The 25629-nt window shown below is 62.3% G+C and overlaps 1 protein-coding gene across 12 annotated transcripts in view; it reads left to right on the top strand.

Moving 5' to 3' along the window:
* The window catches only part of CELF2 (CUGBP Elav-like family member 2), a 626712-nt gene that overhangs the window by 525446 nt on the left and 75637 nt on the right, over positions 1-25629 (top strand). For all 12 annotated transcript variants that reach the window (XM_055147423.1, XM_055147418.1, XM_004605318.3 and 9 more), the window contains one exon: positions 15670-15866. In XM_055147423.1, the coding sequence (XP_055003398.1) occupies positions 15689-15866 (178 nt within the window). In that variant the 5' untranslated portion in view covers positions 15670-15688. The remainder of the gene's footprint in view (positions 1-15669; positions 15867-25629) is intronic.

Raw genomic sequence — 25629 nt, 5'->3', positions numbered from 1 at the left:
CCAGGAGTAACCCCTGTGACCCAAAAAGCAAAAAGAAAGAAAGAGAGAAGGAGAGAAAGAGAAAGAAAAAGAAAGGAAAGCAAGGGAAGGGAAGGGAAGGGGAGGGGAGGGGAAGGGAAGGGAAGGGAAGGGAGGGGAGGGGAGGGGAAGGGAGAGGGGAAGGGAGAGGGGAAGGGAGAGGGGAAGGGAAGGGAGAGAGGAAGGGAGAGAGGAAGGGAGAGAGGAAGGGAGAGAGGAAGGAGAGAGAAAGGAAGAACCCCAGGGAAGATAAAATGCCCGGTGGCCATAGAAACAAACCTTGGCCCAGGGGTGTTAGGAGAGGGCCCAACAGGAGCATTGGGAGGGGAAAGTGCCTCAGAGACGGGAGGGGGCGCGAGGGGGGAGGGAAACCTCGGCGGGGGAGGGTGCTAGAATCTGGGGGAGTAGACATCCCTGTTGAAACATTGTACACCTGAAGCTCAGTGGCAAATATCCCTGTAACTTAGTAATTCACGGTAACAAGATAACAATTTTCAAGAGGCCCCTTGCCTGAGAGCCTGGTTTAAAACACATCCCCACAGTCCTCAAATCAATATTTTTAGCTGCAGAGATTCCTAGATTGCCAGGCGGGAGGCAGGGACTTTTCCAGGCGTGGCTGTGGGTGGGGGTGGGGGTGGGGGTGGGGTGGGCCAGACAGGGCCGGGGTGAGTGTCCCCCCGGGGGAAGAAAGCCCACGAGGGTGTGTGACCTGGACCCGTCTTCGGGCCTCCAAGGCCGCCCCTCGGGAAGGGAGGGGCGTGAGCTCAGAGACGCAGCGCACCGTGGACCCCAGCCAAGGGCGGGCTCTGCCGTGGCTGGCGGGGCCCTTGCTCCTGGGGGTCGGAGCCCCACCTGCCCTTTCTACTCCTTGAGACGCGGCTTCCTGAAATGCGCATCTTTATTTAGCCGAGAAGCCCATTTGGAGGCGTGTTAATAATGTATGGGTTCAGACATAAGTGGTTCCATAATTCATCTCACCATTACTCTCTGTCAGGGCTTTGAATGTTATTGTTAATTAAGGAAAGAGAAAGGGGAAAGGGGGAAAAAACACAACATAGTCTCCCTCCAAGCCTAGCTGGGGATTCACCTTTGCTGTTCACAAGTTGGCTTCAAAACAAACCGGGTTGGGGGGCGGGGGGCAGGGGGGCTTGTCCCGGATGCCAGGCCCTGTCCCCGACAACTCATGCCCCCACCCTCAGGACCAGTGCTGCATCCTTGATCCATCCAGCTGGGTTGGCCGAGAACCACTGGCAGTGCCCCCCCCCCCCCGGGACTCTGATCACAGCCCGGGAGCCCCCCCCCAAGACAAAGCTTCTGCCATGCCCTAGGGGCTGACCCCAAACAGTCAGTGAGTGAAATTGCTTCTGTGAGTCTTGCCCTTCCTGGGGAATGAAGACCCTCCAGCAGGAACCCCTCTCTCGAGCCCCAGAGGAATCCCCCAGCCCTGACGCCCCTCCAGACCTAGCCCACTGGCCTCCTGCTAAGGGGGCCCCAAGTGCAGAGAGAGTATTGGGGAAATTATCTGCCATGGAGGCAGGGGGAGGACTGGGTGGGGGAGGGGATGCTGGGGACATTGGTGGTGGGAAATGTGCACTGGTGGAGGAACGGGTGTCTGAGCATTGTACGGCTGGATCTCGAACATGAAAGCCTTGTAACTATCTCAGGGTGATTCAATAAAATAACAAAAAATAAAAACAAAAAGGGGGCCCCGAGTGCACATGCCTTACCGGTGAGAGACCCCCCAAGAACAAGCCCTCCCGGTCTCACACATGGGGTCCGCCCTACGCCAGAGGAGACGGGGCAACCACAAGCTCCTCAGAGCTGTGAAATCTGGGGGGGACGGAACCATGGACACCCCCGCACAAGCTCTTTGCTTCTAGACCCTTCCGTGCTCTGGGCTGCGCCCTGGCGCTGCAGTGGACAGGGCTGAGCTGCCCAGGATGACCCAGTGTTACATGCCAGTGGGGGCGGCCAGAGGAAAGTGCTACTTCCTCTTCTTGGACACCCCACCCCACAGCCTCCATTGGGGGGACAGGGGGCTCGGCGCCTGTCCCCACCCCTGAGCCCTGCATTTCCCAGCATGGGGGCTCTTCCTAGGATCCCCGTGAGCCTAGGGTGGGCCGTGAAGACGGCCTTCATAGTGATTTGGGGGGCGGATATTTCTGCCTCAGCCTCTCCTCCCCTCCCCCGCCCCCAGCCAGCCTTTCCCTCCCGCTGTCCTTCCGCACGGAGCTCTGGGTTTGCAGAGTCAGCTGGGCAGGAGGCCACAGCACGGCGTGCGGCTTCACGGGCACGTCCGTCTGTGACACTGTCCCTGCACAGCTCGGGGGAGTTCTGCAAACACCCGTCACTCAGAAACTTCCTATGTGCTGGAGCCTGGCTTTTGGGGACGACCGTCTCAGGGAGATGAAGTCCTCTCCCATTGGCTGGTTTCGCTTGACCTCACCCCACCACAAATAAAGCAAGTGCGTGAACCCCCAAACCCAAAGTATGCTGGGGCACCTCTCAGTGTTTCCCCATCAGCTGCCCCGTCCCCGGACCCCAGCAGGGACCCAGCTGTCCACCTAAGGTCTGGCCTCTCCACCTTAACAGCACAATATGGAACCCAGACGTGCCCCCCCAACATGTACACACGCGTGAATGCATACACACACACACGCGCGCGCACACACACACGCCACCCCCAACAGCAATTTGTCTGCGCTTTTGCCTTTGGAATCGCTATAAAGCAGTGTGGCGCGCGCTCAGTGATCTCCGATTTATTTCCCCCGCGTCCAACTGCCTTCTCTTGGAGGAGTCTATTTAGCAAATATTGTCAATTCGGGAAAATTATGATTGTAATTTCGGTTGCCCCAGTTTGGAGCTGTCACTTTCCCCTGAAGGACTGGTGTAATATGCTGTGCTGGGTGGCGGCGCCGTTATTAATGACAACAGTAATTATTGTGCCAGTTCTGAACCCGCCACCCTTGCAGGTGAGTCCCAGCGTGCCCGTGTGGGGTTCGCCGGGGAAGCCAGGCCACGGGCGAAGGCGTCACGCGAGAGGAGGCGGGACTGACGCCGCTGCTCAGCCCCATGCGCCCTGCCCCCACCCAGTCCCATGCGCGGTGTTGGGGCTCGTGCGCCCCCCACCAGCTCAACACGCTCCCAGAGCAACCTCCTGACGCTGTCTGTCTGCACCGCAGGGCTGCCGCAGCTGGGCCGGCCCCACGGGGTTGGCGGTGGCTGGTTCGGGCCGTTTGGATCTGCTGCCTTCTGCCCGCCTTAGCGCCTTCAGCCCGAGAGGCGGGTGGGGTCCGACTGAGCGGTGCTTCGCCTGTCCCCTCCTCCTGGGCCCGGGGCCCGTGTGGCTGGGAGCCCCTTGCTTCAGAGAACTGTCCTGAGCCCCCCGCCCCGGCCAGAGAGACCCTCGGGGATGGATGCGAGCATCCCCCAGCCGTGGGGTGGAGGAAGCTCTGGAACATTCTGCACGGGCCAGATGGAGTTCCCAGGGAGGGCGGTGCAAAGGGAAGGGCAGCCTGAGCTTGGGGTTTCCTCCAGGGCTCAGGGCTGTCCTGGACCTGGGGTTCACCCTGTCGTACCCCTGGGGGTGCACAGTAATGGGCACGTCTGGGCTCGTCACATGCTGTCCGCGCACACACACACACAGACAGACACACAGAGATAGACAAGCACACACACACAGACACAGAGATAGACAACCATACACACAGACACACACAGACATACACAGAGATAGACAAGCACACACACACACAGAGACAGGCACACACAGACACATACTCACACAGAGACATACACAGAGATAGACAACCATACACACAGACACACACAGACATACACAGAGATAGACAAGCACACACACAGACACACACAAATAGACAACCATACACACAGACACACACAAAGATAGACAACCATACACACAGACACACACAGACACACACAGAGATAGACAAGCACACACACAGACACACACAGAGACAGGCACACACAGACACATACTCACAGAGACATACACAGAGATAGACAAGCACACACACAGACACACACAAAGATAGACAACCATGCACACATACTCACAGAGATAGACAACCATGCACACATACTCACACAGAGACATACACAGAGATAGACAAGCACATACACACAGACACACACAGAGACAGACAAGCACACACATATAGAGACAGACACACACAGACAAGTAACACATACACACATATGCACATAGAGACAGACACACACAGAGATAGACAAGCACACAGAAACAGACACACAGAGGTAGACAAGCAGGCACACGCACACGAAGACAGACACAGAGATAGACAAGCAGACACACACACATGCACACAAATGCACACAGAGACACAGACATGCGTAAACAGATGCACACAGGTACACACACACACACCCAGAGTTCTGTGTGGAAACAGCAGGCTGAGACGGTTGCCGTGGCGGGGAGGGTGCAGTCCCACAGTTATCCCCCGCCCGTGTCCTGTGCAGACACAGGCAGGGACGGTTGTGCAGGAAACGGGCCTCCCCAGAGCACAGGCCGCCCTCCGCCCCGCGCCCAGGACTGGGAGAGCAGGGCGGGACCCAGGTGGAAGGACTGAGTCGGGCGTGGGGCAGGATGGCCTCCCTCTGCAGCTGGCCACTCAGTGGTGGCCAAGTGGACTCCCACTGCAGATCCTGCTGGGGGTGACCTCCTGGAGGGGACAGTACTGGGGGACTCCCGGACCTCACAAAATAGAAACTCAGAGACCGCAGGGAGGGGGCTTGTGGAGGGGTCGGGCTGAGGGGAGGGGTCGGGCGTACCCCGTGTCAGGGGGCTGAGGGGAGGGTCGAGCGTACCCCGTGTTGAGGGGCTGAGGGGAGGGGTCGGGCGTACCCCGTGTTGAGGGGCTGAGGGGAGGGGTCGGGCGTACCCCATGTCGGGGGGGCTGGGGGGAGGGGTCGGGCGTACCCCGTGTTGAGGGGCTGAGGGGAGGGGTCGGGCGTACCCTGTGTCGGGGGGCTGAGGGGAGGGTCGGGCGTACCCCGTGTGGGGGGCTGAGGGGAGGGTCGGGCGTACCCCGTGTCGGGGGCTGAGGGGAGGGGGCGCACCCCCAGGTGCGAGGGCCGTGGCCCAGGAGGCCCCCAGCTCTGCACAGCAGAGCAGCAGCGGTGGGAGAGACGAGCGCCCACACCCTGTCCACACCTTGGGTTTGGGCTCGGTGGGCGGCGGTCACTGTCGCTGGCTGGGACCTGGCACACAGTGGCTGCTGTGAGGGGCGAGGGCAGGGCGGGCCCGGCGGGGGCCGCTCTGTCGGGTCCTGGGGCTCCCCCGGAGTCCTGGTGGGCTCAGGTGTGCGGCACCAGGCCTGGCCGCCCCTGGGGCTGCTCTTGCGCCTGTGCGGGCTCTGCCCTCCTGCCCCGGGGCCTCTGCCCTCCCGACAGACACCCCCGCAGGTCGTGTCAGGGCCGAGCTGGTCCACCACCAGCTCCTTGCCCAGGCCCGGAGTTCCTTTGCATGGTGCTCACAGCCCAGCCTTGCCTCCGAGATGCACCACCACCACTGTCCGGGTGATGCAGTGAGCACTCAAGGTTCCGGGGCAGCCCCTTAGCCACATAGGGAGGGAGCACCGACTGGAGCGATGGAAGGGAGCACCATCCGGGGTGATGGAAGGGAGCACCATCCGGGGTGATGGAAGGGAGCACCATCCGGGGTGATGGAAGGGAGCACCATCTGGGGTGATGGAAGGGAGCACCGTCTGGGGTGATGGAAGGGAGTACCATCTGGGGTGATGGAGGAGAGCACCATCTGGGGTGATGAAAGGGAGCATCATCTGGAGTGATGGAAGGGAGCACCACTGGGGGTGATGGAAAGGAGCACCATCCTCGGAGTGGTGAAAGGGAGCACTGTTGGGTGATATAAGGGAGTACCATTGGGGTGATGGGAGTACCGACTGGGGATGATGAAAGGAAGCACCATTGGGAGTGATGGGAGTAATGTCTGGGGCTGATGGGAGCATCGTTGAGGGTGATGGAAGGGACCACCATTGGGGAAATGGAAGGGAGCACTGAGGGTGATGCAGGGAGCACCGTCTGGGGGGTGATGTTTTCAGGTGTCGGCTGAGGGCCTGGAGGAGGGGCTGCACCATGAACCCAGCAGTTGCTCTTTCTCTTTCCGGGCTGCGGTTGACCCAGCCCATTTCAGCCACTCCAGAGGCCTCTCCCTCTCCTCTCTTAAATATAGATAGATCGGAATTTAATTTTTAATATTCTCCTCCAGGTTTTTGACAGGTTATACATATGCTAATGGAAACAAGCTTATTATTTGAAGCACAGAGCGCTTGTCTCTGCAGCTTCATTAACACCGTTATCACCGCCTGACATTTATCTTATAATTTTCTAGAGCTGACTGTTGTGTCTCCATGGAAACCCAAATTGCAATTGAAACAAGTGTGATAATAAAGGCATCCGTGGAGATTGACAGCGGCCTGGCTACATTTGTTTATGGCTCCTGCGGCAGCCGTGGCCCGGGGAGGCTGGCCCCGGGGGTGGGGAGCCCGCGCCCCCAGATGTCCCCGTCACAGCCGGTCTCATGTTCGTACTCGGGCGCTCCGTAGTGATGGACGGGAGGAGTCTCTCTGCGTGAGGAACTCGAGCGCCCAGACCCAGAGCTTCCTGGGAGGGGATCCTGGCTCCCAACTTTCCCGGCCACTGGGTTGGGGCCAGAAAGAACCTGTGGGCAAGGGGCAGCCACTGGGACCCGGGGCGTGCACTGCCCCCACACACCTGGTACCCAGGAACCTGTTCTCTCAAGTTCAAGACTTAGCATCAAGAGTCCTGGAACTGGAGTAGGTCCAGAGTGAATTAATCTGAAATTAATTTGATTCTGAAAGACTCCATCTGGCTGTGTTTGGGAAAGGCAGTTAGACAGATATATAAACAAATGATCATCTGTATTCATTGTGCCAGATGTGGTGTCAAAAAATGAAGAAATGGCTTTAAAAAAAATACAAGTCAGCTTTGGGGAGTTTCACTATAATGGTGTTCCACCTCTGAGGATAACCACCATTAGAATTTCATATTAATTCCCTCTCCTTATCCTTGTTTCGGGGTGGTTTCAAAGGGAGAAGTAAACAGAATGCAAGACCTATTTTAGTTGGTGATTTAAGATGCTAAGTGAAGTTTAGGATATGCAGGGTATGCGGGTATTATACATTTCCAAATCAAGATATGAAGCTTGGTATTGACTATTGATTTCGTTGTTGGTGTGATTGACAGATTTAAAAAATGAGCCAAAAAAAATATGAGCCAAGTGAGCCACCATTTAGACTTTGGCTTCTGGAGCTTGCGGGAAGCCAGCAGGTCACTCCCAGAAGGCGTGTCTGAGTGACCTCTGACACGGGGTTCTCCCACCTCCCGGGGGCACTTCTCTGCACAGCCCAGCGAGAGACCATGGCTCCTTTGGATCCTGTCACCTTTACTTCCTGGCTCCCTTAAAAGGCATCCTTGTCACTTGGCACGGGCCACTGGCTTTGCTCACTGACAAGGCGTCTTTGGGGGTGGGGCCACACCCGGCAGTGCTCAGGGCTTACTCCTGGCTCTGTGCTCAGGGAACCATATGTGATGCTGGGGATCGAAGCCAGGTCAGCCTGACACCCCGGCCCTCTTAACTAGCACCTTTTAAAATTTTTATTATTATTTGTTATTAATGAATCACCATGAGGGTACAGTTACAGATTTACATATTTTCGTGTTTGTGTTTCAGTCCTACAATGCTTGAGTACCCACCCCTCCACCAGTGCCCGTTCTCCTCCACCGATGATCCCAGTACCCCTCCCACCCCTCCATCCCATCTCCCCCCACCCCACCCAGCCTCTGTGGCAGGGCATTCCCTTTTGCTCTCTCTCTCCTTTTGGGTGTTGTGGTTTGCAATAGAAGTATTGGGTTGCCATCATGTTTGGTCTCTAGTCTACTTTTAGCACGCATCTCCCATCCGAGCGGGTCCTCCAACCACACTTTACTTGTGTTCCCTTCTCTATCTGAGCTGCCTTTTCCCCCAGCATGTGAGGCCGGCTTCCAAGCCATGGAGCAAACCTCCTGGTACTCACTTCTACTATTCTTGGGTGCTAGTCTCCCGTCCTGTTGTTTTCTATTCCGCAGATGAGTGCAATCTTTCTATGTCTGTCCCTCTCTTTCTGACTCATTTCACTTAGCACGATACTTTCCATGTTGCTCCACTTCTTGGCAAAATAACTAGCATCTTTTGTGACGTCATGAAGAGAAGGACTGAAGCCCACCTGGTGGTCTGCGATCCATTCCTGTCGGCTTCAGGGAGACAAGGCCCCTGGGGGACAGTGTGTCCTTCCCAGGTCCCCTGCACCTCCCTCCTTTCCCCACACAGTGCTGAGGAGGAGCCAGGGGGAAGAATGAGAAGGTGCTTCGCAGAGACGCGACCTGGTCTCAGCCAGACCGTGGCTGCGTTTGGTGGCACAGAGTGGCCCTGGCAGGTGCTGGCTGCCGGGCTTGAGATAGCCCGTTTGGGGGAGGGCCAGGGGGTCTGCTCTGAAGCAGCAGTTCTCCTTATGGTCAGTGTCTGAAGGAATCCTCGGACCGAATCCGGTCTCCCCATCTGAAAGGGAGCACAGCCGGGCCGGGCGCGAGTGCGGGGGGCAGCAAAGGCTCCGCACACACAGAAACCAAGTTCAAGCCTCACGGCCTCCCAGCACACAGCCCAGCCCTGCTGGCTACCCGAGGCCCCGCCCGGGCGCCCTGAGCACCTGCTGAGGACCCTCCCCGCAACCACGACGGTTTGCTGGAACTCTGGGAAGCTAAAAGTCACCCCCTGCTATGGGACCATCCCCCTGCACCACACACACACACACACACACACTCCCACACAGACACAAACATACACACAGACACACACGCAAACACTCACAAAGGCACTCACATACCCGCATACACACACAAACACAACACACAAACACATATACACTCACACACTCATATACACACAGACACACAAACACACACACTTATATACACACAGACACACATTCACACACAAACATACACACTCACACACACACTAATGCAAACACTCACACACAAATACACACTCACACACAGACACACTCATACACAAACACATACACAAACACACATACAAACACACACATACACTTATACAGACAGGCACACTCACACACATTCGCACACTCATATACACACAGACACACACAAACACACTCATACACACACACAAACACTCACTCACACTTACAAACACACACACACTCACACACACTGCGTCCCTAGCACCGGGTGCTCTAGCCTCTCGCCTTAGACCATTGTCATCCCGTCTCCCTGACGCCTTTATGAGGCGCCTGGGCAGGCCCAGGGCAGCGGCCTGGGGAAGCCTCCAGCCCCTCAGCCTTCGCACACATGGACGGCAGGAGGAGCGGGCAGGAAGCCACGCTGAACAGACCGAGAGCTCGGAGGCCAGCTGCCCAGTGGGTGCAGAGGTCAGGGCCCCCAGGACACAGCTCCCCAGCCTGGGGGTGGGCTGCGTCTCCCTCGCAGACTCTGTCCGGCAGAAGGCGGGGTTCTCCCTCTCAAGTGCTCCCCGCAGGAGAGGGGGTGCCTACAGGGTCCCGCTGCGCACCCACCCACCGCCTCTCAGATTCTCTAGATCCCACGAGGAAGCGCTCCGGGGCCGAGTGGGCCGGAAGGTGGGACCCCGCACCGAGCGCCCACTGCTGTGGGGGCCTCTCCCGCCCTGTGCTCGCTGCCTGGGTCTGCGCCCGAGTGGGCGCCCCGTCCGGCAGCCCGCTTCCCCCTCTCGCTGCGCCCGGGACACGCTGGCCTCTGGCAGCAGCGAGCGTCCCCCCAGGAGGGCCCGAGGGAGGCCCGGGCTGGCCCCCACCCTCCCGTAGGGGCTGCACGTTCTAGAACACAGGGGCTGGTGACAGCTCGCAAAGCAGTGCTCGCGCGCACGGGGATTCCGGGCCGCCCGCACCCAGGGCTTCCTTTCACCATGACTCGCGTTTCCGTTCCCTGGTGGGGCCCCTCCAGGAGGGCCCTCCGCACCCGAGGGCCCAGGCGGGCAGTGGGCCGGGTAACCCAGCCCCGCTCCGCGTCAGCCCTAGAAAGCGGGGGTGCGAGCGGCTCCCGTGCGGGGGCTTCTGTGGCCGTCACCCCCTGTGGCGTTTCTCGAAGCTCGTCGGCCAGCACCCGCCCCAGGCTTTGCCCAGTCACTGGCCCACCCGAGGGCCTGGACCCGGTGAGGGTAGTTGGGTGCTCGCTCTCCGGGACCCCCCAACCCTCGGCGTGACTTACGGGTGGAGGGTGGGGGTCCTCCTTGTTGCTGCTTGCCAGCAGTGCAGGGGGACCCAGGACCGCTCCCCCTTTTACAGGGCAGGGAGGGGTGCCCCGGGTCCAGGACACCCCCCACTCAGCCCGCCCAGCCCACGCCGGGAGGAAGGGTCCAGGGAGGACTCGGAGGTCCCCGCCCAGGAGGCTGCATCATTAACATCCACTCCGGCCGTCTGGAGAAGGGCTTTGCCTGTCCCCGCCACCCGGCCGTGTTTGCTGTGGTTAATCTCCCACGCGGAGGCACCAGCTGCCCCTTGATCCCGGCTTGCAGAGGTGGGGTCCCCAGCGCCGACCCCCCCCCCCAGTCCACTCAGCCGTCCCAGTGACCTTTATGTGGACCCCCACCCCCAGCAGACAGGACCGTGGGGTGGCCAGCTCTGGGAGGAGTGGACCAGCCCATGTGGGCGGACGCGGGTCTGCATGGGACCCCGATATGGGGGGCTTCAGCGGGACCTGCAGCTCCCAGCGCTGTCCAGGACAAAGGACAGGCTGATTCCGGGACTGGCGTGGCTCGCCCAGGGTAGGGCGCCGGCCTGCTGGGCCACGCCCCGTCCCGAGGTGCACGGAGGATCGGAGGCTGCGTCACGGGAGCCCCTGAGTGGGCACCATGTGCTGTGGCAGGCACGGAACAGGGAGGGGGAGAGGCGCCAGCCAGTGGCTGTCATAACCTGTCCCCACCCCCGGGCCCCAGGCCCCGCACGACATTCCTCTGCGCCCCCCGTGACGGCCAGCCCAGCTTGTGTCTGGCAGGCTGGAACGAAGGGCACACGGTGTTAACATGCTTCCCAAGCCTGCGACACGTCCATCAGCCGAGCCGAGTGGCAGGGCCACGTCCGGGGAGGCTGGGGACAGAGAGACGGACTCCTGCCACCCGACTCGGCCCCCGCCTGCAGGCTGCTCCCGGCTGGCCATTGGGGCCACCTCTGGGCCCAGCCTTGCCCCGGCCCCCTGTGCCCTGCTGCCACTGACCCCTGACTGGGCGTACCCTGGGGGTCTCCGCGTGAGGCCCCTCGTGCTGGTTTTCTGCCTGACGAGGCCCAGATGACGCCGTGTGCTGGGGGTGTCTCCAACTCACACACACTGGAAATTCCTGCTTAAATTCAGGTGCGTGGGAACCCTTCTTGGCCGCAGGTCAGTGACCCCTCCCCTCCACCGGCGGGGGACCCTGCTCGGGGCTGGGGGCTGGAAGCACGCGCCCACCCCCATGGGGCTCGCCCACGCTCTGGCCCCCATGCCGGGCCGGGCACACAGCTGAGGGAGCGAGACAGAAACGACGGCACGGCTCAGACGGTCACTGTGGGGACGCGGGGGGCCACGGAGCCCTCCCGGACCCTCGGCCCCGTCTCCGGTGCAGGCGCCGTGTCCCACCCCAGCTCTTGTCTGTCCCTTGGCGCTTCCCGACCTTGGTGCGTTTCTTCTTGGCGTTGACAGATCTCGAAGGAGTGTGCAGAAAGGCGTGCCAGGCAGTGCAGTCGGCGCGTGGCCGTGTCGGGGGACCCCTGGGAGGCTGGGACTCGGGACCTGAGCTGCCCACGCTGCCCGCCGCCTCTGTCTCTGCCCGAGGAGTCTCGGGAGCTCTGGCGCCGCCGCCTTGATCTAGTTCGCTCCTGGAAACTAGAGTAGGGAAGTAGGTCGGCGAGGGGGGAGACGATCGCCCCCCAAATCCTGCCACGCCCCAGGGAGGGGCCCAAGACACACCGGGGCCGGGCCCCAGGGCCTGCGGGCGCCTCAGCCCCACGGGAAACCTCGTCCAGTTCTCAGCCCTGCCCTGCCCGCTGCCCCGAGCCAGACGGTGGACCACGCTGCTCCTTCGACGGCGTCAGCGCAGGGCGTCGGGTGTGGCCGGGAGTCCAGGCCCCTGGCGCAGTGCCAGGCCTTTGGGAAGGCTGCGGTGGGAGGGGCACCGTGGAGGATGCGAGGGGCCGCGGCGCTGGCCCTGGTGTGGGAAGAGCGAAGACGTGGGGGACGGGAAGCGTCTGGGGGCCCCCTCCCTGGCAGAGGGTGCCGGGAGGTTTGGCCGTGAACGTGCCCTCCAGAGCCCCCTGGAGGGTCTGTCTGGTTGGGCCCCAGCTGTGTCGGCCAGGTGACAAGAGGGACTGTGAGTGCGCGGGAGCCGGTGGGGACGGAGCAGAGCCCACCTTGGCCGTCTCCAGGGCGGACGCTCCCAGCGCGCGCAGGAAATGCTCCCTCTGGCTGGGCTCGGGGGGCAAGAAGCGCTGGGCGGGACCGGGGCTGGGCCTGTGCTCTGGGTGCTCGCCTTGGGGTCCCCAGCACCCCTCAGGAGGCCCTTCCTGGCAATCCTCGGCCCCTGGCCAGTGCTCCCGCGAGGGTCGAATGTGCCCGGAGGCTGGAGCCTGTGGAGCCGTGGGCGGGGCGGGCCCATCGCAGCCGCGGGGCCGTGCTGGGGAACATGTGCCGTGTGTAGTAGGGGGACGGCCAGCGGTCAGCGGGTGGCCAGCACCTCCTCCCCAGGCTCTCACCCTGTCTCGTCCCTTTGTTCTTGTTTTCGGGCCACACCGGGCAGTGCTGCGGCTTCCTCCCGGCTCCATGCCCTGGGGTCACTCCTGGCGGAGCTGGAGGGACCACGCAGGGGGTGCCAGGGCCGGAGCCCGGGTAGGCTCAGCCTCCACACCCTGCTCGTGTTTGGGGTGCGAATGGCGTCGGCCTGCCCTGGGAAATGAGCTCGAAAGGGAGCCCCCAGGGCCCCTCCCCACAGGACCAGGACTGGGCCGAGGGCAGAAGCCATGCTGGACGCTGCCCAGGCCAGGGGCAGGGCTGGGGCCATATGCCCAAGCTGGTGATGCTTGTGCCCATGTTACAAGGAGGCCACAAACCCACAGGGCGCAGTGAGGGCCTGTGGCCCAGGGCCCAAGCCGGGCCTGGCCCGGACACCCAGCAGCCCAGTGTGGTCTGCACGTGGTCCCTCAGGGTGCTGGGGGTGGGGGCTCGGGGTGCACCACCAGCATCCGAGCCCAGGGATGGGAGCGAGCTGGAATCTTCCCGCTCTCCCTCCCTGCCCGAGCCGTGGGGGCTGACCCCCGAGCCGGCCCTCGGCAGCTGAGGCCCAGGAGCGCGCTGGGCCCTAGCTTCCGGCTGCGGTGCGAGGCCGGCAGTGGGGCCTTCCTCTTTCCGCGGCGCCGTCCTCAGCAGCTGCCCCCAGCCTCCTTCCGCTCCCAGGAGTAAGAACCGCTGCCTGCTGGAGGGGCCCCCACACCGCCCGCTGCTCCCCACCACATCCTGGCCCCAGCCAGCTCCGCGGGGGTGAAACAGCCTGTCCTGAAGTCTCAGAGGCGCCCTTCAAAGAAGGCCGGGGTCCGGGGCACCAGATGCAGGCAGGCGCTCACCCGTGCACAGGCTCTGCGTCACCCCTAAGCCGTGGGCAGGCAGGATGGGGCTCAGCGCTCAACAGTTCATCAGCAGAACCTTTGTCTCTCTTTCTTTTCTTTATTTCTTTCTTCTTTTTTTTTTTTTACTGCAACAATGAGGTTGATTAGAGAAAGCCCGAAAGTGCTTCAGGTTAGATTGTTGTCTGATTGTTTATCTCGAGGATGGAAAATAAATAAATAATCCAGTAAAGTAGGAGATAAGAGGAAGTAAAACTTGAAGCCAGGACCTAATGCAGTGCTTGCCTCCCCTTCCCCCCCAACCACCACACATGCTTTTTCCCCTTTTTTTTTTTTAACCTTTCTCTCTGGATTAAATAGAATTCAGAATTTTGCCCTTGCATGGCTTGCTTTTTTTTTTTTTTTAAGCCCTCCATCCCTCTCTTTCGCTTTTCCTTTTAAGGGCTCAGGGCTAGCCTGGACCTCCATGGGTTTAAGGCCTGCCGGGGTTCTCCGCTGTCTTAAGGAAATAAGTTTCCTGTGGCTTCTGAAACCTGGGCCCACAGCAGAGTGCCAGCTGCCCCTTGCAGTGTGGCGGCCTTGGGGCTGGGTAGCCTCTGCCCGCCCCGGCCTCCCCGGCTTGGATGGCCACAGTGCCCGCGACATGGCTGTCTGCGGGGTCTGTCTGCTTGCTGGTGGGGGCCAAGGCAGGGGCTCTCCCCGGGCACAGGGCTGCGGGGGCCTGGGGAGATTCCGCCTGACTGTTCGCAGTGCAGAGCGGGGGCGGCCAACCCGGCTCCTCGACTCCGCCACCTCCTGGCCCTGCTGGACACGGGCTCAGGGCTCCCCACGCTCCTCCAGTGGGGCCTGGGGAAAGCGGCTCCAGGAGGGGGGGGTGCACGGGCGGATGGGCTTGTGCTTGGTATCAGCCCCAAATATTTACTGAAGCCAGGAGGGGAAGGAAGACAGGCGCGCCGCTTTCTCCCAAACGTGTGATTGTTTAGAACTCCAGCAGCATCTGGAAGTCAGATACACGGCGAGCAATTTATGGAGTGTGAAAGATTCGAAATATTCCGTGCCCTTTAGTGGGGAACTCAACTTTTCTGGGGCCGCGTCCCCCCTCCCCGCTCCCCACCCCCACCGCACAAAGCAGGCGATTCTGAGAGCCCCTTTAGCCTCTCTGAATTAAACCCTTTGTGCCGGGTCCCCTGACAATGTGCTTTTAAACAGGAGCACCCCCTCCCCACCCGAGCCCTTTTCTCTCCCCGGTGGGCAGCCAATGAGCTGGCCAGAGGCGTTGCCGGAGCACTTTCCATTCCGAGCAACAACAGAACTCATTGCATGCTCGCACGGGTGCCTCTCGGCTCTGCAAATTCATCACCAGCCTCTTGCATTAGTCATTTGAGCGGCTGCCAAGTGTTTCTTTTCTTTCTTCTTTTTTTTTCCATGTGACTTTATTATCACCACCTCTCTCCTCTCTTCCACAAGCGCCCCCCCCAAAGGGAAGGGTGCAGGGGGTGGGTGGGTGGGTGGGTGGGGGAGAGGGGGAGCGAGCGGGCGTGGAAATCCTGCAGGAATCCAGCCTCTGCCTTTCTTTGCACACGAGGCAGAGCCGGTGCCCGGCTTGCAGGCTGCGGAAGGCGTTGATGGCAGGCTGGCCCCGCACCTAACGGGCAGCCGCCGCCCCCGCCGGCCCCCAGTCGCACGATGTGCCCGGCCCGGGGGGTGCCAGGCGGCAGGGCGCTGCCCGGGCCCCCCGCGGGCTGCAGCCGCCCGGCAGCGGCGCGGTGGCGGCGGGGCTTTGTCTTACTTCGCCTCTCGGGCGCGACTCATTAGGCTCTTCTGCCCCGCGTGCTCCTCTTCCTCCTCCTTCCGCCTGCCCCGTCCCCACCCCTCCCTATTTTTTGTCTTCCTGTCACTCCTCGTCGCGGCCCTAACTCTGGCCCGGTTCCCTTTTCGGCAGTAACGGCACAGCCAGCAAGATGAACGGCGCCTTGGATCACTCGGACCAGCCCGACCCAGATGCCATTAAGATGTTCGTGGGACAGATCCCCCGGTCCTGGTCGGAAAAGGAGCTGAAAGAACTTTTTGAGCCTTACGGAGCCGTGTACCAGATCAACGTCCTCCGGGACCGAAGCCAGAACCCTCCCCAGAGTAAAGGTAGGGCCGCGCGGGGAGCGCGCCGGGGCGCGCGGGGGCGGCGCGCGGCAGGGCTGGACCACCTGCCCGAGCATCCTCCCGCACGCCCTGCCTCTGATGGACCCACCGGCACAGGTGGACCCGGCAGCAGGGACGCGGCAGGGAGGGAGGGAGGGGCGCTTCTGGCCGCGTGATCACCCTCCTCCCCTCGGGCACTGGGCAGCGGGACGCGCGGGGTGGGCGCGCGGCTCCGCGTCCCTCCGTCCCTCTGCAGGCAGCCTGGCAGCGGGCGGGTGGGCGTTGTTTCTGGAGCAAACTCCTCCTCGCCCCCACCTGCGGGGGAGGGGGTCCTGGAGGCAGGAGGGGGGAGGGGAAGCCCCCCCATCTTCACCACCTCCACCATCCATCCGGAGGGCGTGTACAGGGGCGGGAGCGTCACCCTAGTGGCCGCGCGCACTTTCTCCCCGCCCTGGGAGGGGGTGGGGTTCAAGTGCAGGGTCCCCTGCGGGTTGCCGCCTCCATTTTAGGAGCGTGATAGGGTGGGGGCGGGGGCGAGCCGCTGACCACTGCGCGCCCCCATTCCGCGCGCAGGCCCCCGCGTCCTTTGTCAGCCCCCAGTGGGGCAGGCAGGGCTGGAAGCAGCCCCCACGGCCCGCCCCCGCCCCGCCGCCTCCCTCTGGGCTTGCCCCGGGCTGAGCATCCCTGATGAAGCTCGCTCTGCATTTCAGACTCCTCCCGCCCCCCACCTGCTCTGGGGCAGCCCTGTGCCCTGGGAACAGGCCTGTTGTTTCCGCCCCAAGGCTGCTCGCGGGGGCTCCTGGAAGCCCCCGCTGCCGGGTCCCAGCCCGGAGCGGCTGCCCAGGCCTCACTGCGGGCGGGGTAGTGGAGGGTCCCCCAGCCCCTCTTCTGCGCCGCTTGTCCCCGCTCACCGCCGAGGTCTGCTGGGACTCGCTGGGACCTTCCCCAAGCGCTTCTGTGTGACTCACGTGCCAGTTAAGCTCTCATGTCCCTCAAAATCGAAGCCCCTGCCATGGGCCCGGCGGTTGCGCCCCCAAGTGTTGGTTGGTTGGGTGCCGTGTGGAGTGTCCGTGCAGGTGGCTGTGTCTGGTCACTGACCTCTTAACTTCTGCCTGCGTGCGGGGGCGGGGGATGGGGGAGTGGGGGGGAGGGGGCGGGAGACCGAGCGCCTGGGACTCCGCGTGTCTGTGCGGCCGAGCACCCTCCGTCTCCTTCCCGGACATTTCTCTGAGCAGTGTCCCTGTCGGGCCACCTGTCTGCCACCCTGGCCTCGTGTCCATGTCGCGTCCAGGCCTGGTAACTGGCGTGCGGTGGCCCAGGGTGCTGGCAGGGCGGGCGGGCACTCACGCTCCCCTGCTCCCGCCGGACACGCGTCCCCTGCCTGGGCCCCGCCGGGAGGCCGCGGGGCGCGTTTCACAGGTGGGCGGCGGGTGCTCCCGGAACATGTGGACACGCTGGAGCCCGTGGACATCTGCCTGCTTGTCTGACCCCTGCGCCACTCAGGGAGACGCCCTGCCAGCCTGGGCCCCCCGGCCTCCTGGGCGTGAAGGAGGCCCGCTCCCCCCCACCACACCCCCCCGAGTGTCGTAGCTTTGCTTCTGTCTGTGAGCTCAGCTGCCACCCCCTGGGGCCAGGCAGGAGGTCAGCCACTCCTGGCGTCCTGCTGGGGCCAGCTCTTCCCTTTGGAGGCACAGAGCAACCCCTGCCCCCCCCGCCCAGGAACTCCCCAGAGCATTTCTGACACGGCATACACGGGGGTCTGTCAGCCCCAGCTCGAAGGGCCTGTGTCGCAGTTGCCCGTGTTGGGAGGGGGTGGGGCGGTCTGATGGCATAGCCCAACCTTCAGGGGTGACTAGGGCCCCCGTGGCTTGTGTGGGGAGAGCCGGCCGTGTGGTGCCTGATGCCACGCGTGTCTGCACGTGCTGCGGGTGGCTGGCGTGGCCCCACAGGTCAGCAGAGCACAGGGGTCATGATGGCCCAGAAATGAGTTTGGGGAACGCTCTAAGTGTGGCTTAAATGATCTCAGTGCAGCTTCGGGGTGGCCTGGGTTCGTGGCGCCACTGACACCCGGTTCCAGAGGGAGACGTCGTGGGGGTCTTCTCCCCCCAGGGGTTCATGTTGAGGCTCAAGGCGGCCCGAGAACTCAGCTCTGTCTTGGAGGCCTCGGGACTTGGTTCTGTCTTGGAGCCGCCTTAGCCGTGACTGGCCCTGCTCCAGTCCCATCTTTGTGACTTGGGGTACCCCACTGAGTCACCCCTTCCAGGGTGTTTTGGAGAAGCGGGTGTTTCCCCAGCAACGGTGAGGGGAGCAGGATGGAGCGGGTCAGCTGGTCGGGAGCAATGGCTCCCAGGCGGCCCCAGGGCGTGGAGCCCGGGTTGCCGCCACCTCGGTGTCTGTCAGGCACGGCCAGAGCTGCCCGGGGCCTGTCAGGACAGTCCCTGGGGCGCAGCAGCACTGCCCTCGGCAGTGAGCGGGCAGGTGGCCGCAGCTGCTTCCTGTGTGAGGGCGGCAACTCTGGGTGCCGTCCCCAGGGCCCGTAGGGACGAGGAGGCACACGCTGGGGGAGGGAGCTGTGAGGGACGGGAGGGCTGACAGTGGACAGAGGGAAGGCGTGAGGAATTCAGAGCTGCTGAGGAACGAGAGACGGGAAGTGTGCAGAGGTGGAACCGGAAGTGTGCCGAGGTTGAACCGAAAATGCCACGGAGGTGACACGGACGTGTGCAGAGACGGGATCATGGCGGCTTGGGCGGGGGCCGTGGGGCTCCAGTAAAAGACCAGGGGAGCCCCCGACCCACCTGTGCAGGCCTGGGGGGAGCGCTCGGCTGCCCCAGACCTCAGAGGAGAGAAGTCTGTGGATGGAAGGGAGGGCGGGCCCCTGCCCTGGGCAGTGCCCGGCCTGCAGGCGGGTCAGCAGCGTGGGCCTCGGCCTCGGGAGCAGGAGGAAGGACGTGGGCACTGACAGGCCCCTGGGGCGGGAATGGCTGGACCTCCCAGGGGGCAGGAGGGCAGTGAGGGCGTCCCAAGAGGGCCCTGAGAGGACAGCCAGGCAGCTGCCCAGCAGGGGCGGGGACACGTCCTCATGCCCACTTACCGGGCCCCCGTGCTCGTGGCTCCTGGCTGCCACCTCCACCAGCCCCAGAGGTTCCCCGGCGGAGTGGGGGCCAGGGAGAAAGGCCCCGCGAGGCTGCGGCTGTGGGGTGAAGCCCCCTGCTCTCCCCCCCCATCCAAGCCTGCTGTGATGAAACCATAGCCCGGGGCTGCAGCAGCCGGGAGGAGCACTGTTTGAGGGGGACTGTGGGTACGTCTTCCAAGCCCTCCTGCAGTGGGGCAGTGGGCTGCAGTGCATCGGACACGGCCCCGCCCCCGCTGTCCCCAGGCTCCCTAGCCCTGGGTCACCTTTCACCCAGCCCGTGGACTCCATCAGCCTCAAGAGAACCGGGAAAGGGAAGTGATCTGCGCTCGCTCTTAGGACAGCCTGAAGCGCCAAACTTCTTCTTCCTCGCTCTGTGCGGCCCACTGGGCGTGCCCGGCAGCCTGGCTGTGCTGAGTCTCGAGGGTGCTGCTGTCGGGTCCCGGGGCGGGGCGGGGGGAGCAGCCTTCAGGCGGTGGGACACCATTTCCAGCCCTATTCGCGGGGACCTGCTGTGGGCAGGTGGCACTGAGACCAGGCCTGGCCCCCTCTGGCCTTAGGGACCTGCGTCCCCAGCCCCTGTCCTGCTGGTCCTGGACTGTGGCAGGGCTGGCCCTCCCCAACAGGGCCTGACCGAAACCTGTGTTGAGGTGGCAAGAGCTGCTTCGCCAGTTAGGCCCAAGGAAATGGGCCCAAGAGTGAGCACTTTGCTGAAAGCAGACTAGAGACTGAGCACGATGGCCACTCGACTCCCCTGTTGCAAACCACAGCACCCAACTGGAGAGGGGCACAGAAGGGAATGCCCTGCCACAGAGGCGGGGGTGGGGGGACGGGGCTGGGGTGGGAGGAGGCTCTCGACACTGCAGGAGGGAAGCACGAGCACGAAACTGTGTGAATCTGTGGCTGTACCTCACGGGGACCCACTGATTAAAAAATAAATTTAGAAAAGAAAAGGAGTGAGCACGTGTTGCTGCGGGCCGTGGCCGGGGCGACCCGGGTCCAGGGGAGCGAGCGCTGTGCCGAGCGGGGCGGCAGCCCCCCTGGCCCCGGCTGTCCCCTGACCGGCACTGACCCGGCTTCTCCCAGGAACCCGCTCCAGCTGCCACGGAGTCCCTGTGCCCGGCTGGCAGAGTCTCCGCCGCCAAGGCGGGCACAGAGGTGCGGACCCGCGGGTCCGTCTCCTCCGCAGCTTCCTTTTGGTTTCCATTAACTCGTGCGGGGCGCTCGGAGCCCTTCCCAAAGGCAGTGACTCCGGGGGGCGCGGGCGAGGCAGCTCGTCCTCTCTCCAGACTCGTCCCTGTCCCCAGCCCTGCCCAGAGCCGCCCGCCCCCTGAGTCCCGGGCCTGGATGGGCCCTTCCTTACGCAACGTCACCGCAGCTCTCAGGAAGATGAGCCAATTTTGCGTTTTTCCTGCAAGCAGGTCAGGGCCGGGTTTCTGCCCAGCGTTTCTGGGACGGGGCCGTGGGGGTGCCCCAGATTGCGCGTGGCAGCCCAGGCCTGCTCGGGGCTCCGTGGCGGCTGCGGGAAGGAGGTGCTGCTCCCGGGGACTGTCCTGGAAGCCGCCCGCTGCCCGCCACAGCAGCCGCCCCCCGAGAACGAGGGTGCAAGTCGGGTGAGGGGCCCCGTCCTACGGGCAGGGGCCCCCATCTGCTGGCCGGAGGGGCTCGTGTGTAGCCCCTTCACACTGGTGGAGCAGAGTCACCCCGAGCTTGGACTGGGGGACGTGGGGGTTGAAGTTCTTCTGAGTTGTGCAGATTGTTGTGTTTTGGTTTTTTTTTTGGTTCTTGGTTTTTGGTGGTTTTTTGTTTTTTGGTTTTTGGTTGTTGTGTTTTTTTTTTTCTGCTTCTTACGTCACACCTGGCAATGCTCTGGCATTCCTCCTGGCTCTGCACTCAGGAATCATTCCTGGCCGTGCTTGGGGGACTGTGTGGGATGTGGGAGATTCAACCCGGGTTGGCCGTGTGCAAGGCAAATGCCCTCCCCGCTGTGCTATCACTCCAGCCCCAGTCGGGCAGACTGGAGCTATGGGAGGGGGAGGGTTTCCAGCAGCCGCCTAGGACCCCGTGCCCCCACTCTGCTGGGCGCACGCCGGACCCCCAGGGCTGGATTTGGTGGCACTGCCCCCCCCAAGTCCATCCTGAGGGTTTCCTTAGGGAAGGAGGGAGAAGGGGTGCAGGGTGCCCGAGAGGGTGCCCGCCTGTGAGGGGGCCCAGAGAAGCGTGCCACGGTGCAGCCAGAGTGCAGGGCCTGGCACGTGGGCACTGCGGTTTGTGACAGTGAAGCCACCTCAGGTGAGGACCAGTGGGGGGACCGTGTCACCGTGATACACACCTGCCTCGTGGCACGGACCCAGATCCAGCCCTGGCCCCTTACGCCCCTGCCAGCGCCTCAGGCCTCGAGGCCTCCGGGTACTGTCTGGGGGGCCCCTGGACACACAGCCCCTCCCAGGGCCCAGAGGGCCCCACCCTGCAAGCTCCACAGCACCTATCCCGCAGCCCCCGCAGGGCACCGCCCCGCTGGCCAGAAGCCCTGCCCCCGGCCACCTCCAGGCGCGGCCTACATCGGCACACTCAGTTCCCACTCACCTCTGTGTCGGACTGGGCGGGACCCTAGCCCACGTGCCTCGGTGGTGAGGAAGCCAGGCCTGGGCAGGGAGACGGCCAGTGTCCCACCTACAGAGAGCCGAGCTCTCGGAAGGGGGCCGTCGCAGCTTACGTGTCCGCAGGGCCCGGCCCTCCCTGGCTCCAGCGTCCCACGGTCCCGGGACCCAGGCTGCTGGGTGGCGGGTGCGCCTTCTGCCTCCTTCAGGCTCTGCGCTACTTTGCGGTTCCAAAGGAACTGTGTGAGGTTGGGTTGGAGAGTTGCTCAGATTCCGCGCGTGGTGCCACGTGTCTCTGTGGTGCTCACTCTGAGTCCAGCCTTGGTGGCAGCTGTGTCGGCACACAGGGGTGGGCACCCTTCTCTGTTCTCTAAAGACAGTCCCCGACTCTTGGGCTGGTCCCCAGACGCACGGCGGAGGCGCGATGCGAGGGGCCGGGTTCTTTGCTTGGTTCCCTAAGCCCTGGTGTCCCGTTCTCCTGCCCTCTCCTGGTGAGGACCAGCCCCCGGCTCCGGCAGGCAGGAGGCCCCGGGCTCTGCCCCAGGGCTTAGCAGAAGAGAAAAATGGGGCCTGGGGGAGCATAACAAGGCTGACGTGTGCACTGAGGGCGCACGGGTGCGGCCCAGGTGCTCTGGCTGCAGAGACTGGGGGTGAGAGATGGCGAGGGTCTGACCCAGGCGCAGCCGGCCTGCCGTGGGCGTCCGGACGCATCTGATGGCGCTGGCAGTTGGCGGAGAGTTGAGCCAGTCAGACGTCACGGAGAGCCAGGGCGCCTGGAGCGTGTCCCCCCCTCAGCCTCGCACTGGGGCGGGGACGAGGTGAGGGGATGGTGGCCCCGGGGGTGGCCAAGCCCCCTCGAGCAGAACAGGCTCAGCTGCAGGCGGTCAGAGCTCACGAGTCTGGGAGAAACAGCGATGGCGCTGAGACCCCGCAGGAACTGGGGTCAAGATCGACATTTTCACTCTCCGTGTAAATGACCGAGAACCACACGGGGCCCAGGGCCCCCTCCTGATTCAGTCGAAGCAGCAGGGTCTGGACGGGCCCCGTGGTAGGATAAAGGACCACGGGAGGCTCGTAAATGGGATCAGATCCCGGGGCCACCAAATGGGGCGGGCGGGGGGTGCCCATGGTCCGAGGTGGCTCTGGCATGGCCTCTGGCACGGCCTCGGAGCACCTGGCCCGTCCCTTCTGTTCCAGTTTGCCGGCTCCCTACCCGGCCCCCTGCAGGGCTCAGGACAGGAAGCAGTTGGGGGTTGGCAGCTCTCCAAGGATCCTCACCCCGAGACCAGCCGGGCAGGCCCCTCACTGCACTGCTACTGTGGGGCCCCTGGGGTGGGTCTAGAGGGTCACTCCAAAGGCGCAGAGCCCCGAGTCCTGCGGGTAACAAGGGGAAAGGCTACGGCCAGTCCTGGCCAATGATCTGGCCCCAGACATGGCCGGGAGGGCGAGGGAGAGAGGTTGGCTAGGCCAGACATTTGTTCCAGCTGGTGCTAAATGGTCACACACAGCCCAGACCAACGGGGGACGGCATGCCTACAGGTAACACACACATATGTACATGCATGTATGCATACACACGTACACATATACACACATGTGCACACATATGCATATATACACACATATGCATACATACACAAATACACATGCACACATATACATACATATATGTACACATATAAATACATATATACACATATATCTACACACATATAAACATACAAACACATATATGCATATACACACATACACATATACGCACATACGCACATGTACACATATATGCACACATGAACACACACATATACATACATACACATGCACGCACATACACATATACACACATACACACATGTACACATATATACACATGAACATACACATATACACACATGCACCACATACACATATACACACATACACACATGTACACATATACACATGAACATACACATATACACACATGCACCACATACACATATACACACATACACACATGTACACATATATACACATGAACATACACATATATACACATGAACATACACATATACACACATACACATGTACACATATATACACATGAACATACACATATACACACATGCACCACATACACATATACACACATACACACATGTACACATATATACACATGAACATACACATATACACACATGCACCACATACACATATACACATATGCATACATACACCTGCACACACATACACATACACACATATACATACACACATGAACATACAGACATACATACACATGCACACACATACACACATATATGCACACACATATACTCACATGCACACAAACATACACATGCATACACACATAAACAAGCATATATACACACATACACACATATAAACAAACATACCCATACACACATACACATACACTCATGCATATGCACACACGTATGCACACACACGTGCACATACCCAACCACAGGCACCTTACTCATGTAAGGCCACTTAGGCACACATGCATGGACACACACACGCCCTTCATGGCGATTCCAAGGTGGGCAGTTTCTCTGAGCCCATCCTCTGCATGTGGCCCGGCCCTGTCGCAGCCCGAGGTGTGAGCTGTGACACGCTACTAGAGGATCGGGGGCCTGGCCCGGGTGAGAAGCGGTGTGCCTTGGTGCTGCAGGCCGTGTGGGGCGGGGCGGGCGTGTGTCATCCTGGCCACACCACCCCCCAGTCCACCCGCTCGCACGCAGGCCCAGTCGGTCCCGGGGAAGGAGGTGGAAGGGGACTCTGAAGCCGGGGTCTCTGGGAGGAGCCCTGGGCTGGCAAAGCCCTCGCTGAGCTGGACCGAGCAACACTGGCCTGGGCAGGCTCCCTGCAGGGACCAGGGCCAGAGGGGCTGCCAGACCACCCCCCACTCCGGGTCACCGCACCCCACTCGCCAGTCAGACCCCCGCCCTGGGCTCTTGCCCCCCCCCAGCCCTGGGCTCTCGCCCCCCCAGCCCTGGGCTCTGACCCCCCCACCCCTGCTCTGACCCCCCACCCCAGCCCTGGGCTCTCACCCCCACTCACCTCCCCCTCTGACCCCCACCCCCGCCCTGGGCTCTCACACCCCCCGCCCTGGGCTCTCGCCCCCCACAGTGGTCCTGCTTCCCCCAGCAGTGCCCTGAGGAGTGGCGCCCTGAGGAGCATGCCCTTGGTGCTGGCCCCGCTGGGGCCCTGGGCTCATGGCCCTGCACGGAGAGGGAGGGGCCCCAGCTGTTCCTGTCACATCTCGGGGGGCGAAGACTCCAGGAGGGAGACACACAGTTCTGTGTTGGCTGCTTCCTCAGGGCCATGCATACGTGCTCCCCACCGGATCCCACGTCCCTCCTCCCTGCAGGAGCCAGTATCCCTCCTCCCCGTTGAATCCCAGGTCTCTCCTCCCTGTCAGATCCCCATCCCTCCTCCCTGCCGGATCCCCATCCCTCCTCCCTGTCGGATCCCTGTCCTCCTTCCTGTCTGCCTGTCTGATCCCGTCCATCCTCCCCGCTGGATCCCCACCCTCCTCCCTGTCTGATCCCCATCCCTCCTCCCTGCTGGATCCCCATCCCCCCTCCCCGCTGGATCCCCATCCCTCCTCCCTGCTGGATCCCCATCCCTCCTCCCCGCCAGATCCCCATCCCTCCTCCCCGCTGGATCCCGTCCCTCCTCCCTGTTTGATCCCCATCCCTCCTCCCCGCTGGATCCCAGTCCCTCCTCCCCACCGGATCCCGTGTCCTGGGCTGTGTTTGCTCTTTGCTTGTTTGTGTTCACGTGAATATTTTTTCGAGACTTTTAGTTTGGTTTTGCTTTGTTTTGTCAGAGAGAGGGTGAGGGCGGAAATGCTGGCAGGGTTCAGAGGAACCGGGTTCCGGTGCCACGCGACAGGCACCTTCCCCCCTTCCTGAGGGGCACGCCAGCCGAGCGGGATGGCACAGCGGGGCAGGGCGAGGGCTTCAGCGGGGATTTGCTGACTCCCCCCGGGGATGGCCCCAGCTCATGCCCTGCAGGTGCCCTCGGAGAA

The sequence above is a fragment of the Sorex araneus genome, chromosome 9 (genome assembly GCF_027595985.1).
Source record: "Sorex araneus isolate mSorAra2 chromosome 9, mSorAra2.pri, whole genome shotgun sequence".
Classification (NCBI taxonomy): domain Eukaryota; kingdom Metazoa; phylum Chordata; class Mammalia; order Eulipotyphla; family Soricidae; genus Sorex; species Sorex araneus.
Note: the sequence above shows the minus strand (reverse complement) of the source record. Positions and strands in the feature narration are given on the sequence as shown.